The sequence below is a fragment of the Limanda limanda genome, chromosome 14, assembly GCF_963576545.1.
Source record: "Limanda limanda chromosome 14, fLimLim1.1, whole genome shotgun sequence".
In the NCBI taxonomy this organism is placed as follows: Eukaryota; Metazoa; Chordata; class Actinopteri; order Pleuronectiformes; family Pleuronectidae; genus Limanda; species Limanda limanda.
This window is the reverse complement of record NC_083649.1, coordinates 18,533,843-18,549,116: the sequence shown is the minus strand read 5'-3', so window position 1 is coordinate 18,549,116 and position 15,274 is coordinate 18,533,843. Positions and strand designations below refer to the sequence as shown.

General features: G+C 40.6%; 1 protein-coding gene across 1 annotated transcript in view; it reads right to left on the bottom strand.

The window, feature by feature from the left end:
• Positions 1 to 4,235: 4,235 nt before the first annotated feature.
• Positions 4,236 to 15,274, bottom strand: part of LOC133019841 (seizure protein 6 homolog) — a 95,492-nt gene continuing 84,453 nt past the window's right edge. Inside the window, exons 10-16 of the mRNA XM_061086412.1 lie at positions 8,377 to 8,573; positions 6,931 to 7,125; positions 5,830 to 6,021; positions 4,904 to 5,098; positions 4,686 to 4,724; positions 4,494 to 4,602; positions 4,236 to 4,395 (exon numbers count right to left, since the gene is read on the bottom strand). Coding sequence (XP_060942395.1) covers positions 4,236 to 4,395; positions 4,494 to 4,602; positions 4,686 to 4,724; positions 4,904 to 5,098; positions 5,830 to 6,021; positions 6,931 to 7,125; positions 8,377 to 8,573 — 1,087 coding nt within the window. The remainder of the gene's footprint in view (positions 4,396 to 4,493; positions 4,603 to 4,685; positions 4,725 to 4,903; positions 5,099 to 5,829; positions 6,022 to 6,930; positions 7,126 to 8,376; positions 8,574 to 15,274) is intronic.

The window sequence follows — 15,274 nt, the reverse complement described above, 5'->3', positions numbered from 1 at the left end:
GAAGGGAAATGTGAAGTGTGTAAAATGTAACTTAAACTACACAATATGCACCCAATTAATACACATTGGTCAGTTACTCATTTTTTTCTATTTTTTATTTTATTGTTCAGTCTTTATCGGAGGCTACTTTATCGGAAGCTACTTGTTATCAGATGTTTATGTTGCTTGATTGTTTTAATAACCATCAGATAATTAGAAAGTAAAGTGATCAGATATATGTGTTATGTTAACGCAATTGCATCACATTCAGCCTTTCAGTTCGGCGGTTTGATCCCAGTCTTCCCCGTTCCCTTTGCCGAAGTGTCCTTGGGCAAGACACTGAACCCCAAATTGCCCCTGAAAGCTGTGCTGCCCATGTTTCACTGTGTAAATGGGTTAATGGCAAAAAACTAAGCTGGAAAGTGCTTTGAGTGGTCATCAACACTAGATAAGCACTTTATCATTTACCATTTACAGACCATTTAATTACAAAGCCGTATTGAATAATGGATGAATAACAACAATAAAAGCCATTAAGTCCACTTGAATAACAGTCTATTAATACTAATTGTTGGTTTCTATTATAGAAGATGCATTTTTCTCTCACCCCTTCACTTTACATGTGGGATGTGGAGATGAAGATGATACACTCAGTGTTTTTCCTCTTCAGGAAATTTACATTTTAATGGCTCAAGCTGCATCAGAGTGAAAGCTCAGCTGAAATCGAGGGTGACTGCCCTCAGACAACCGACTAGAACACACCCACATAAACACAAGCAGGAAAAGTACCTTGATACGGTCTTAAAATTGTATATAGAGACAAAGAGTCTGTGGTCAGGGAATAATGTGGTAGATTAGATTAATCCGCTCCAGGTTCATATATAATCCATGTGATTTATACCTTCTTATATAGTAATTATGGCAGTAAAAAGATCTTCGTTTCACATACAAATACACATAATGAACATCAAATCATGCGAGACATGATTGAAGCAGATTCCTGAATCTAAATAAACTATCAATTCTAAAAACATGTTGTGTTGTAACTCCATCTGACCAATGTCAGAAATATGTACAGATTCTGTATACAGTCTTAATCATGTCCCATCTTATAATTCATTTGCACTTTAACACAGGTTCCCTTTTCAACTGTGCAATATTAATTTTCTGTCTGCGGAATTCAATGGCTAGCGTGCAATCCATTTCACTTGTACATTCTGTTTACACTGTACATTAATTGTTAACATTATAAGTATTGCATGTTACTTATTTTTTCTTTACAGATGTGTATTCCTGACTGCCCTCTTGCTGCTGTAACACAGCAGGTTTCACAACTGTGGGACTAATAAAAGTTAAAAAATCATATTTCTGTTCCTCCTGTTGATGTAATCACATTGAATGACATTTTAAAGTGCTATTTTTTTCTGTTGTGTCATGGAGGACTGAGTGTTGGATAGTGAGAAGTATGAGCACCACATACATATAATTATACACATACATGAGGTAACCAGAGCCTATATGAATTAGGACCTTGTGCATGCTTCCATCTAGTGATGAGCTAGTGTATCACCAGCTTTTATTTGGTGCTCAAATCATATAGTACAAACTGTATGTATTAAAGTAACAACTCTTCTTATAATGATCGTAAAAAAGTGAACTCTAGACTAGTTTCAATGGTGTGTGATTATACATTTTTTTTCAAAAGACTCAATGGATGTCAAAATGTCCCCTGTGAAAAAGTGCCCTTGTGAAAATCATGGTGATCGACGAATCAAACACGACAAAATTTTAAACAACAATTAATTTTATTATTAATCAGAGGATTATAGATATGTGAAGGGGATTTTGGTTTCCTGGATGTGGCTGCACCAGCTGTGATGCTGAAAGAAATATATTTGTTAGAGTGTAAAGGATGTGCCCAACTGATACAAGGTCTATCTACAAAATTTAACACAAGCAGATGCACCACAACAATGTAACCCAAAATAATAATACAAAAAAATCCATGCACACTGCAGGATTTTATTTTGTTCAATGGTCTGCATTGATAAATTGGCAAAACCATGTAGTCAATTGAATTTCAGGGATTTTATTTCAGGTTCTGCAGATGTTGAGGTGCAACCACATTTTGGAACACACACAAATGTACTAATACTACTTATTCTTTGAGGCAGACTTGACAGTGTGACGTTAAGCACAGCTGATGGGTCCCATGGGAATCCTCTGAGGCGATATGCAGTGGGAACCAGTCAGCTATGGTGGGAAAATATCCAGAATCTTTTGGTTTTGTGTGCAACTGGGAAAAAAACGGAGCACACTTGCAGTGCTGAGAGTGTTCGGCACAAAATAATAGTCGAGTGAAAGATTAGCAAACATTTTCACATGTTATTTTTCAGGTTATAGTCAGTCGTGAGGCACTCATATTGGACAGGCAGTTTATTTACAAATAGCAGACCCAAACATACAAAAACAAAGTGATCATGGCCAATATTCCAAAGAATGTTGGGTATATTTGGGATTTTGTATCCAACACACCTCAATAATGGATTATTGAGTACGATCCCCCCTTGATCGCTGACTGCTACTGGCTCAGGTCGTCAAAAAGTACTCCAAAACATACAATCACCGACGGTCATCAGCAATTTACATTATAAAAATATCACCATGGTGACCCACAGATTCACAGTTGACCGTGGAGACAGAGACGTATTTACAGTAATCCACACGAGGGGAAATATGGAAAGAATATCATCATTTGCTGACAAAAAGAAAAAGAGAAACGTTGGAGGGAAAGATGAGCAGTGCAGAGAGGGTCCCACAAGGCCACGCTTGAGCAACTCTTGCTTTAAGGTCTCTACATGGACACCTCTTTAATCGTTTTTTTTTCATTTGTCCTGTGAAGACCAGACAAAACAGATCAGTCAGAAACAGGATCAACTTTTGAGTGAAAAACTTACAAGATCCTCATTTACAATATGATACAAATAAACATGCAATATCTCAACAAACATTTTTTATCTTAAGATTGAATATCCGTGGACGTATTAGATAAAGGAAAAGGTCTTTGTAATATAGATAATATGTGTTGTATGAGGGGATTATTCAACCTGATGATAAAATACACACTCTGATGTCAACAGTTCAGTATGAATATGAAAATATAGATAATATCACATCTCCAAAGGTGATGCTGTTAGATCTTACTTTAGTGTGGAAAAATATTAATTGTTCATCATCATAACAATCATCACACCAGTATTATTGGTTCTTTTTCTTTGGTACTTCGTAAATAGCCTGCATTATTTTTAGTACCACAATTCTTTATTTCATTTATTTCTCATCTTTTCAACAGTTATTTATGTTTTCACTAATCTATAAGCTACTTCAGTTATTGGGCTCAAACACGAGGATGATAATAATAATAGAAATAATAATAAGAATAGTAATAGTAATGATCATAATAATCCCCCTAAAAAGAATCATGCCAGAAACCCCATTATCCCAAATGATATTGATTTGAGCAGCAGAAGGAGGAGATCTCACCTCATAGCTGTTCTGCAGTTTACAGCCAAATGTGGGCAGAAGGACTGGGTTTAGTATCTATGATTCTGTTGGTGCTGAAGGAGCAGGGGGGGAAAAAAGATGAGGACATGCTAGCAACTGACCAAGCACATAGGAAATATACAAAAACAATGAACTGTTAGGCTCAGTAGAAAATTGTCCCTAGTTACAAAGCAGCATATGGCTGTAGCATGGGTCTAATGTAATGACTTAACATAAACACTGGATGGTAAAACATTAAGTTTTTTTTTTTGTATTAAAAGAATATAGTCTATTGGCTCATCTATTCATTTTAAATACATACACATAATCTGTAAATAAATAATACTTATATAAATAAACAGTTGTATTTGTGCAGAGCAGTTTAGACTAGAAAAGTGCATTTTTACCCATCTGGTGAATGAAGCATGAAAAGTGGAACATGCATATGACATGAGAGGACAAACCAGCATGTTGATGACATTTGACACACGTCCTGTTACAGTTGGTCGTGGATGGAGGATGTTAATAACCTCTGGTGTCTGCATAGGATGAGGAGAAAGTGTTCTTTTCTTTAATATGTGAGCCTCATCATCAGCTAAACCTCCAGGTCTCACTGATGATGGACATGTTGTGGGGGTGAAGATGGTGGTGGATGGCCCCCTCTGCTGGTGAAACATGAGATGACGACAGGGTGACGGCCAGATGGGAGAGGATCAGGACAGCACACTGGTGTTGTGTGAATCCACGTCCTGCATGCTCATGACGTCTGTACTTACTCCACTCTCGTATAACGGGTTGTCGAAAGCTGACTCTTCCGTCATGTTGTCGTACGGTGGAGAGGACGTTGGCATTCTGATCGACTTCCCCTGCAGTCTGAGAAAGAAAGACAAGAAACATCCAGTAAAATCCTGTAAAGGCTCATTTGATGGTTGCAAATGAAAAAAAATCAGGCATCAAAAGTCAGTGCTTACTTTGCAAAGTAGACGTAAATCCCGAGGACAGCCACCAAGATGATGGCTGTTGGAATAAATACAGCAAGGGCGATGTTGGTTCCTTCCATGGCATAGTCCTTATTAACAACTAAAGGGGAAGAAAAAACACAGACATTATTTATGTGAAATATGCTAAACAAGGGAAAGATACCACAACCGTACAAAACTCACCATCCAGCTTGCGTTCATTCTCATACTGGGTTGCAGATGCTAAAAAGACACAGTTGCAGTTAAGTCTGAGAATATTACACTTAGACAAGAAAAATTATGTAAAGTCTTTGTATTTACAAACAGCAACAAAATCAAGAGCACATTCTGTTCCAGCTTGCACTGCATGTCCGAATGTGATGTTTCTGATAGCTTTGGTACAGTGTGTTGCTGTGGTTTACCTCTGCAGGCAGGGGGGGTGCTGTTCCACTGGGACGGGTGTCCGGGGATGCAGTAGACGGAGGCCTCACCCTGCAGCTCGTAGCCAGAGTGGCAGGAGAAGGTCAACGTTTCCCCTGCCTGGTAAAAGGCCTTTTCAGAGCTCTGCACACTGGTGGAGGCAGCGCCGGGGTTCCTGCACGGCTCGTACTTCTCAGCTGAGAGGAAGGACAATATCTTGCATCACAGAAAATATTTGTATGCATCTTTTTCAGCGGGTGAAATTAGAAATACTGCACTTTGCTTGTATTTTTTACAATTGCAGTTTCAGTCTACATGCATTTATTTGCCCGAGGTCATCATTACCTTGACCTTGACCTTTGCCCTCTGAAATCTAATCAAAATACCCATGTCAAAGTGACAACTAGTCAAAATTTAAAAAAACGAAACCCAAAAGGCAAACTTGAGAAAACATGTTCAAAATGTTTTGTGAGGCCACAATGACTTTTTACCTATGACCCCCGAACCCTAATAAGTTAATCCATGGATCCAAATTAATGTTTGTGCCAGATGTAATGAACGAAAACCATTAGGCTACGTGACCTTGACTTTTGTTCTTTGACCACCAAAATGTGATCAGTTCATCTTTGAGTCCAAGTGAAAGTTTTTATTCCAAAACTGAAGAAAGCAACTTTGACCTTCAACAAACAAAATCGAATAAGTTTATTTTTGAGTCCAACTTGTGTTTGTTCGTGATTTGAAAAAATCCTTTCAAGATGTCCTCAGACATTGTGTTCACAAGAATGGGACAGGTGGACGGGAAGACATGTATAAAAAGACAGGCAAGATTTTGTTTTATGCTTCATGCTGTATGTATACAACAGTGTATATAGCACTTGCACAGTGTGTAAGAGTATATGTGCACGTGAGTGTGACTTGTGTGACTTACGAACACACTTGGGCAGCCTCTCGCTCCACTTGGGTGCGGCTGTGTCCCGGTTGTAGCAGGTGAGGAGGCTGTTGCCGGACAGGACGTAGCCTTTGTTACAGATAAACTGTACCGTGGACCCAACGATCAAACGACTGCCTGAGACCACTTTACGACTGTGCTCCACATTTCCAGGGTCCCGACACGTCATAACTGCAGCACAAAAACAAATTAGGATTACTTTTCTAATATAAATGACAAGCAAATAGTAAACTGACAGATACTTCATGATCTATAATCCCAGGCAAGATGCATGAATACTATCCACAGTGTGGGAACTGCAGCTCCTGTAGCCTTCTTCTGATACGTTTGGTTTAAAGTACTTATTTGATGGTATATAAACAGGGTAAAATGTCATGATTGACAGCCAATACCGAATTCTGAAACGCGTGGATCATCGGGACCTCGATTTCGCGGCTCCACCCTTTGATCGCTGCTGCACAGACTCTGACTCTAAATGCTCAAGACGGCAGCTTTCGTCTGTGGGATATTTTGGCTTCATTTCTGATTAGTGAGAGGAAGTCCGGATATATTTATAAACAGACTATGGCTCACACGGTTGCAAACAGGAGGGTGTAGTCATAACAGACAGAACAAAGTAGAAGTGCTTCAGCAAAGAAAGTCAAGGTTTGACCGACACTTCAGTCTACAGGGTGTTAAACACTGCTTTGTGGCAGTGTTTGCTATTGTGAAACAGTCACATTAAAAATCGAATTACAGTATATACCTGCGTCATCAGTCTTTATCCAAAACCAAGTTATAGTGTGTATAAACACCAAATAAACTTTGTTTTCTATTCCTGCAAGTGATTATGAATTTTCTTTCTTTCATTTCTGTAAATAAATACAAACTGTAGGAGGTTTTTCAAGAGCTTTCGAAAAATCCAATAGACTCAAAATCAAGGTTTGCACTCAGAGAATGAGAATTGCATGATGTAATCGAATCAAAAAAATGAATCCAATGTGCTCACGGCAATACTTTAACCGAATGAATCTGAGAACATGGAACTGTGACGTCTTTCTCTCATTCACACGCTCTTCTCTCCGTGTGCTTTCCTCTCACCTTCCTCACACCTCGGCACATCACCGCTCCAGGTGAGATCCCACTGGCACATTAGGATCTCCGAGCCGACCAGCTCAAAACCAGGATAGCACTGGTAGGTGATGACAGTGCCGTGGATCAGATCGGGGTGGGACGTGCTCTTCCAGCCGTTGGTGACCTCCGGCAGCTCCGAACATGTGTCGTTCCTCGCCACCTCTGAGGAGTTTGGTTGGTAGAATTAGGAAAATTTCAAATCCCAACAATGGTGAGCACAATGAGAGAAGACACTGGTGCTGGGAGAAGGGGAATAATTCAACGTTGCTCTTTCTGGCATAGTAGATATTAAATTATCATTCTTTATACAGGATCTAGATTTCAAAAGAGACAGATGAATTTGTTCCTTGAGGAAATCCCGACACCTCAAAGCCACAGCTTCGTCCACAGAGAATGAATTTGACTGCGACTCTGTCTGTTCAGTTCTGCACCAAACAGCAGCCGCTTGCAGAGGAAGAAGTAAATACGGGCTTGTGATGATTGCTGTGGAGGAACACAGCATGTGGTTCGGCACTAGTCAATCTGTGTCTCTCTTAAATGCAACATACAAGGCCAGAGACACAAAGCACTGGGCCAAACCAGCTGATGTTCAAGTGTAACCTATTATTGTCTCTGTGTGTTTGGTGTTATCTAATCCTGTGCACCTGGGATAAGACAGGAAACCGACTGGCGGAGGCACAGCGAGAGAAGGAGGCAAAGAAAGGAACAAAGATGCTTTATTTTCCTAATTGGTAACCTGCTGAGTTCTAGCTACGACTAACATCTTGTGTTCCGTGCTCATTACCAATTTTTGGGTTTCTTGTGTCTTGCGTGGGGAATATTTATCCTTCAAATAAAAAAAAAATCACATAAGTCTAATAAAAACTGAAAAGGAAATTACATTTAACAAAGAGAAAGCCTCCGCCAAGGCTGATTGGCCTCTTTATCACTGTATTGCATATTGAGATACATATATGTAAACATTAAGGTTCTGCAAACTGTTCACATGCAGAGGGGGAAAAAATCTTTGATATAGCTGAAAGGAATATGTGTAACAGTTACGATGAGATTCCGCCTATACAAATAATTATTTAGAATCACAAAATCGGAATAACTATCAAGATTCCCACCGAATTTCACCAGTACAGTATATATATATCACGCATGATCTCTACTTTATTTCTTTATAATAAAAAAAAAAGATGAGCCTCACAATTTTAAAGGCAGTAGAATTCATTTGTGGATCCACACCAAAATATAATGGGTTCCTTCCTGACCCATAGCGCATCTATCCACTAAGTTTTGTTGAAATCTGTCCAGCTGTTTTTTCGTAATCTTGGTCACAAACAAACAAACCAACCAACAAACACAGACAGCAGTGACAAGTTGACAACATAACCTCCATTAGCTGGGTAACAATATGCCGAGTCTTACCAAAGAAGTGGACCACAAAGCCATTGTTGTAGCCGTATATGTTGGTGGCGGGATCTGACTGAAACTGGATGGTGACGTCGGCCATAGACGTGTAGAGCTTGAAGTGCGACCGCGTGCCGCTGTACTGACCGAGGATGTTGGCTGTGAGGTCATCGCCATCGTAGAAAGTCAGCAGGTCGTTCTTACCCACGTGGAGACTGGGATAAACATAAAGACAAAAGAGGTCACATGTCGTCCTCATGATTAAAAATGAATGTGTTTCATATACAGAGTGCAGCTACATAGGACGTCCCACGTCTGCGGTTGTGTGATGTGTCCGCTGTGTGTGTTTTTAACAGTTAAGTGACTGCTACACACTTTGGCAGATGAAAAGCAAGAGCCGAAGACAGAAAGCGATGTCAGCAGTACTCTGAAAATATTTCAATCTGTTTATATTGGATGGAATCTGACGTGAAGTAAACACTAAATAATTCATGATGTATGATTCCGGCCCCCGAGTGTGGTTCTCATGAATATGTACTGATGTGTATATGTGCAAATATATGAGCATAATTTCCTTAAGGTCACTGGACTTATACAAAGGAGTGTACTGTACAGTACTGTGTAATGTTTACATACAATTTAACGTAAGGCAGCCATGACGGTTTGACAGAATGTCGGTAGAAAATGATTAATTTAAGAATGCATTAACCTTTTCCATCTGGTGCTTCATATGTCCTTGCCCTCTTTATATAGCATCAGTAAAGCTTGACATTTATTCGCACACAGGGGATGATGAAAAAAAGTAATAAGCATCAGAAGTTGTATTTCCCTGCTGATATAATAAGCGGGGGAAACTAGTTGCTCCTCATGTGCCTTAAGGCTGGTGTCAAAATAGCTCCACAGATTGGCTGGATGATGGTTAATATTCACAAGCTGTGCCGCCGAGGACTTAATGGTAATAATTTGCACTGTGCCATTCTTCAAAACACGCGAAGGGGTAATTCTTTGAATCAAATGCCCCCTGCACAAGCTCTTCACCCGATTGGCTTGTTTTCTCAGATTTGGCAGAAATACTCTCCTGCCTTTCTCCAAACTGCTAGTTGCAATACCTGGAAAAAGAAAAATCACTCAGCCACACTGTGATCACACCTTCTTGTCAAATCCTCTGTTATTGTCTTTTCCCCTGCATTCATTCCTCTTTGTCACAAATTTACTTTTACTTTGACAAAGAGAAAAGAAGCACTTTGTTTGGTGTTGACCTTTTTTTGAAGACAAAAGGCTGCAGAACTGCGTTTTTTGGTCAAACTCAAGGAGTCAAAATATGAACTACAAATAAATGTGGCATCACAGGCTTGTTTCTCTTCACAGAATAAATAACAGAATAGAAATGCCGGTTCACACGTTGACGTCAGAACGAAGGGAGACAGAGGTGCACAATTATAATGCTGACGCAGCGTTTGTGCTGTTGTTTTAGTTCTTAGTAAAGAAAGAAAGTCACAGAGCACCTGATTGACACACAGGGGATTCAAATCAATGGGCTCACAGGACGATCGGCATGCACATTGAAATAGACTTCACAGAGAGGTCAGACTTTGTTGCAGAAATTATTATTCCAAGGAACCGACAAACTGAAAATAGAAAAGTATGGCTTAAAACCATTGATTCCAAATATCCTTGCAAAGCAGTAAATTCAAATTCAGCTATACGTCTGTAGAAGAATATAAAAATCTCTGTAATGTGTACAATTTTGAGTGAAATACACAAAGACAAAGATTTGTTAAAAATATCCTTCATCCTGGTGTGAAAAATATGAACGTGAATATAGATGCACACTCCACACCACCACAACAATTACCAAGCAACAACATTTGGGAGCATACGAAAATGTATAAATAATAAAAATGCTAATTCAGTTTTCATGCTAACACAGTGCAATGACGCATCCCCATTAAAGTAGCTGCAAGCAGCAAAAATACATCTCGTTTCCATAATGTTTTAAAGATGAGGGAGGAAAATAAAAGTAAAGAATCATTTGTTTTTGTAACTGTGGTCATCTGATTAAAAAAAGATCGTGATCCCACTGAAACACAAGAATATTAACTTCTCATGTCAAATTCAACGCTGTAGACATTTTACTCTCTGATTAATCAGTTTCGTATTTGTCTCTTTCTAAAGTTTGAGAATATAGATGTTGGAAGACTGACGAATCCCTCTAGCAGATCTATTTCTACGTTCACGCTGATGAGCTTGCTGATTCCACTCACCTGTCCACTCACTATACAAGTCAGTTTCAAATGTGGGCCGAGTTTTCTTTCCTTTAAACTTCAAGAGAGCAAGATGTACTGAAACATTGATGATGCTTAAACATGAAACGCTCCCAGTCTGCTCCCGTGCTCCCTTTACTGGCAAATCCTCAGATTGACCGGAGCTGAATATTGGCAGACTGCTGCTTCTACACATTCTCTGCAGCTTTTGTTGAAACAAACACAGCCACTGTGGGTCGGCTCTGTTTGTGATTGACGGTGCTTTACGGCGATGAAAGGGAACAAATGACCCGAGTCTGTTTACCTCGCCTCAATCTCCTATTCGCCACCTCCCCCACAGAGTCTCCATATAATTTCTGAGCAGAAACAAGCTGCAGTGGAAAATCAAAAGAAACTCACCCACTGCAGCTCTAATTACCCAGAACACTGGAACAAATCGTGCCTATTTATGTTGACTCTATCTGACTATACATGAATGAGATATAAATCTGTACATCCATTCAGATGAGACGTATTGAAGCTGAGACTTGAGTCCCTCAGGGTGACATTTTAAGGGGGGAAAAAACATTTTAATGCCACAAATTCTGTGAAATATGCTGCGGGTAAAACTTTAGCCGATAAATTTAGTTTTTACCTGACAAAATAAATTATCGGTTTTCCATTTCCTCACTGCCACAAGAGAAATATGGACCAATTGCCTGTCGTGGGTAAAAAAAGAGTTGAATAATCTACCTGCTGATATGAGATTAATTAAGATCTTTTTATTTATAGATTTCCCTCGTTATTAATGAAGCTTTCACTGTATAAATACACAGTACATCTTATTATATTTGGGCCTGACAAATATATCTGGTTAGATCTGGTGATCCAAACACACTCTGCTGTTTATATGAGAGTTGCTGCTTTGACCACCTTGTGGCTGTAATGATTTATTAATGAATGTGATCTGTTACTGTGATTCTTTTGTGCTATTTGTTCCGTCCCTCAAACTTCTGGAACCTCATCACCAAACTCTACTTTTTCCATCCGCCCTTGCACTTCTCCATTTTCCTCTGCGAAAAACATAAATCTACGATATCTGTTTCACTCCCGTTCAAGAATTCTGGTCAGATTTCTAGACAAGACGCAAGGTCAAGAGAGAAGCCATGTTGTACCTGCAGGGAAAAATATCCAGATTTATAGTCAACAGCAATAACAAATCCCATGTTTCCCACTTGACACATCGCAACCTCTCTTCTCGGCCCGGGTTCCTAAATAGCCTCTCGAGTCGCACTAACTCATCACGAATGCTGCAGTCGACCTCGGGTTTTCGAATTCTCCAACTGACCCCGACCGCTTTTTGCTCCAGCGTCTGAAGTGTATTTAAAACCCTGGTGACGACAGTGAAGGATGCCAAGTGAACAGAGCCTCTCGGTCTGGACTCGCACAGCAGTCTGCGGTGAGTCACTACAGGCCGCTCGGCTCCTTCTACGTGGCAACCTGGCAATCACTTCGGCCAAATGTCATCCCACCTGGCTCTTTTTTTAAACGGTTTCACCTGCGGCCGGGGAAGGCAATCACTCCCCGTCCCGCTTCGCACTGATGACTAACGATGGCGAGAGGAAATTCACACACTGTCTCCTTATATTCATCGTTCTTTTCTTCTCTATAGAGCGATGTTAATTTCCACAGTCCGTAAGTCAGCGAAGGCAAAGTTCCAGAGAAAAAAAAAATCCCTTTTTCTAAACTTCCCTGCAAAACCAAGGGCAGTGGCTCAAACCTGAGGGGATGACAGCTGTGTTTTGTTGGAGCCTCTGGGCGTTTTGTCACCATTCGCTGACCTGTCAAGTCGAGTCTGAAAGAAAGACAACAAATCTCCCGCAACTCAAGCCGAATAGAAATTGCTGTTTCGTGTCGAGATTTCAAATGCCTGTATCTTCCCGTACATATATTTAAGCATTTGAATTTAAGGGTGGGAAATAACACATTTAATTTCATATACATCCCACATGGGTGGATTTACTGTTGTAATGGTATCAGTCTCCACTAGAGGACTCTGTAAACCCAAAATGTCCAATCTGAGACGTCCCTGATCGTGCTCAGGAGAGTGACACACACCACTGGAAACAAGACTTTCCTCACCGTCTTGCCTTGTGGGACAATTCTGGATCTTCCCTGAATGCTAAAATCCACCTGTGTACCTTTTTTATTATTATTTCTTTTTTTTTACCTTGCTGCGTTCCACAGGTGGGGATATCAGCTGTAGCTCTTGTCTCCGGCTCTCGCTCGGGCCACGCTCCATGCTAATTAGCAAAGAGCCAGCCCTCCTGTTTGGCCTAAATTAATTAATCAGACTTCATTATGCGCCCCGCTCCTCTGTAATTGCCAGCACAGACACGGCGATGAATGATAATATAGAAAAGGTTCTCATTAATGTGGGAAAGTGTGTGCCCACCCTTATAATGAGGCAGCTCTCATCCACAAGAGCCTTTTTTTGCCACTTAAAAATGCATAGCACACGCGCGCAAATAAACACCCGTCCGCCCCAAATTACATGTTGACCGAGCGCTATGCTGCAACCTGAGCGGAGCAGACATGAGGGGTGGGGGGGTCCGCGGGGATCAGACAGGCTGTGGGTTTTTCCGCTGCCACGCATGACCAACCTTGAGATGAACGAGAGCCGGCCACAGCGCCATCGATTAACAGCGAGTGGCCTCATGTGGCTCAGATTAAAACAAACTTAAGGCCGTGTGCGATTTAAAAAGAATTCTCTGAATGAAAATCAGTTTACGTCAAATCAAACTTGTTTTTTGGCTGCATGGAAAAATCCCCCCTGATCCTTTTTTTCTTCTTCCTTACCCCAGATGCACCGGTTGACTTTGAACATCAGTCATTAATCACTAAGTCTTAAGCTTCGGCGAAAAAAACGAGAGAAAAGCAAGGCCGCACAAACTCCTTAGTGGCATTCAGACATTGTGTATTATTGGTATCCTACGTTTGATCTGTGGATCATATTTCAGCGATGGCTCATATCTCAGCGCCTAAAAGCCGGGGAGATAAACAGTTTGGGGGTATTATGTGCATTGTGGTCATGCAGCTGCATAGAGAACTGGGCCCGTGAGGAAACAACCACACTTTCTCAAATCTCTCTGCCTCTACGCCACAGATATGAGGGAATCCCTTGAAAATGTTTGTAATCGAAAACATGGGTTGGTATTTTTAGAATAAATAATAAATGCGTGCAGAGGCCGAATTGCATATCATTGCTCGCTAAATATGGGCTGGATAGGATGTGACACAGCCAAGTTATGTCAACCACACAAACGCTGGTGCTGTCGGTTGATGCTGTGACATGGTCGGTCAAAGATCACCAATGTTTAACTCCACGTGAAGCCTCTCTGCAGATTTTGCTTTTGCCACAGGAGGAGAATGTTTTATTCGCCCCCTCACTCGCACAGATTGGAAAAGAACTGGAGTCAAGTGTTCGCCACTGTGGCCGTGACTTTAGTCAATGTGGTTTGAATTTAATTCAAGAACATTTCTAATTGGATAAATCTAATTCTTTTTCAATTAAGTTGTTCAAATTATTTTATGAGTTCAGTGATAATACAGTCATTATCACTTAAGGAGAAAACATTGTTTTGATTAATTTTAGACGATGTGCAAATTGTTAAATTTCTCAAATACAAAAGATTCCTCAGCTTTTAACCTAAATAAATGTAATAAATGGACATTTCTACCAAGTGGTAGTGTCTTGAAAAAAACATATTGTTGTTTTCTTCTGGAACTCATCTGTGTGGACTGCAGGAACCTCATTCAATTAAACCCAACATCACACATGCATTCTTACAGCAAGAATGAGTGACTTATGAATATTGGAAAGCCAACCTTGAGAAAAAATGGCTGCGTGCATTGATGACCAATCGCTAAGAATAGCCTCGGTTTGAGATTTCAGTGACTCTATTTTTCTTGAAACCTCGGGCAGTATTCCTGCTGGTTTAATTGTAACCTCTCTCTGCCCTCTTGTGTGCAAGAGCTTCAGGCGATAACACAAATCACTTATGCTGGATGCTCTCTGTGCTCCATAGGATGCATGTTTGCTGAAATATTGTGTGAATCACTCACACAAGGCAAACGAATGAATCCGGAGAAGGGGGAGCAAACGGAGATGGAGATTGTTTGATGAAAACAAATAAATGTTTTTGTTTGCACTCCAGAGCAATAAGTTGGGTGAGAAGGCAGGGACGTGATGCGTGTGTGGTTCAGGGGGACACTCTAGCGTACATTAAGAGAGATGGGTGAAATGGAGTGTGTGTGTGTGTGTGTACATGTGTTTCTTTTTGAGTGTGTGTTGAATTACAGTTGGGGGAAGGCCGGATAAGTGGCTCAGAGAAGTTCACTGCCAGAGCATATTCATTTCAAAGCCAACTCTGAGACACACACCAGGGAAGAGGGAGCAGGGAGGCTTACTGGCTAATCTGGTCAGAGAGTGAGCTGGAAGGTACACAGAATTCTTAATGTGGCGAGTGGTGAGAAGAAAAAAAAAACTAATTAGCGACTGCAACCGCTTCCCCAATGTGTGTGTAACATGTGACCGAGAAAGAGGGGGGGGAAGAAACCAGAGAGTCTGTTTGTGTCAGGGGATGAAGTGTTTAGAAATCACTTGGCGAAAT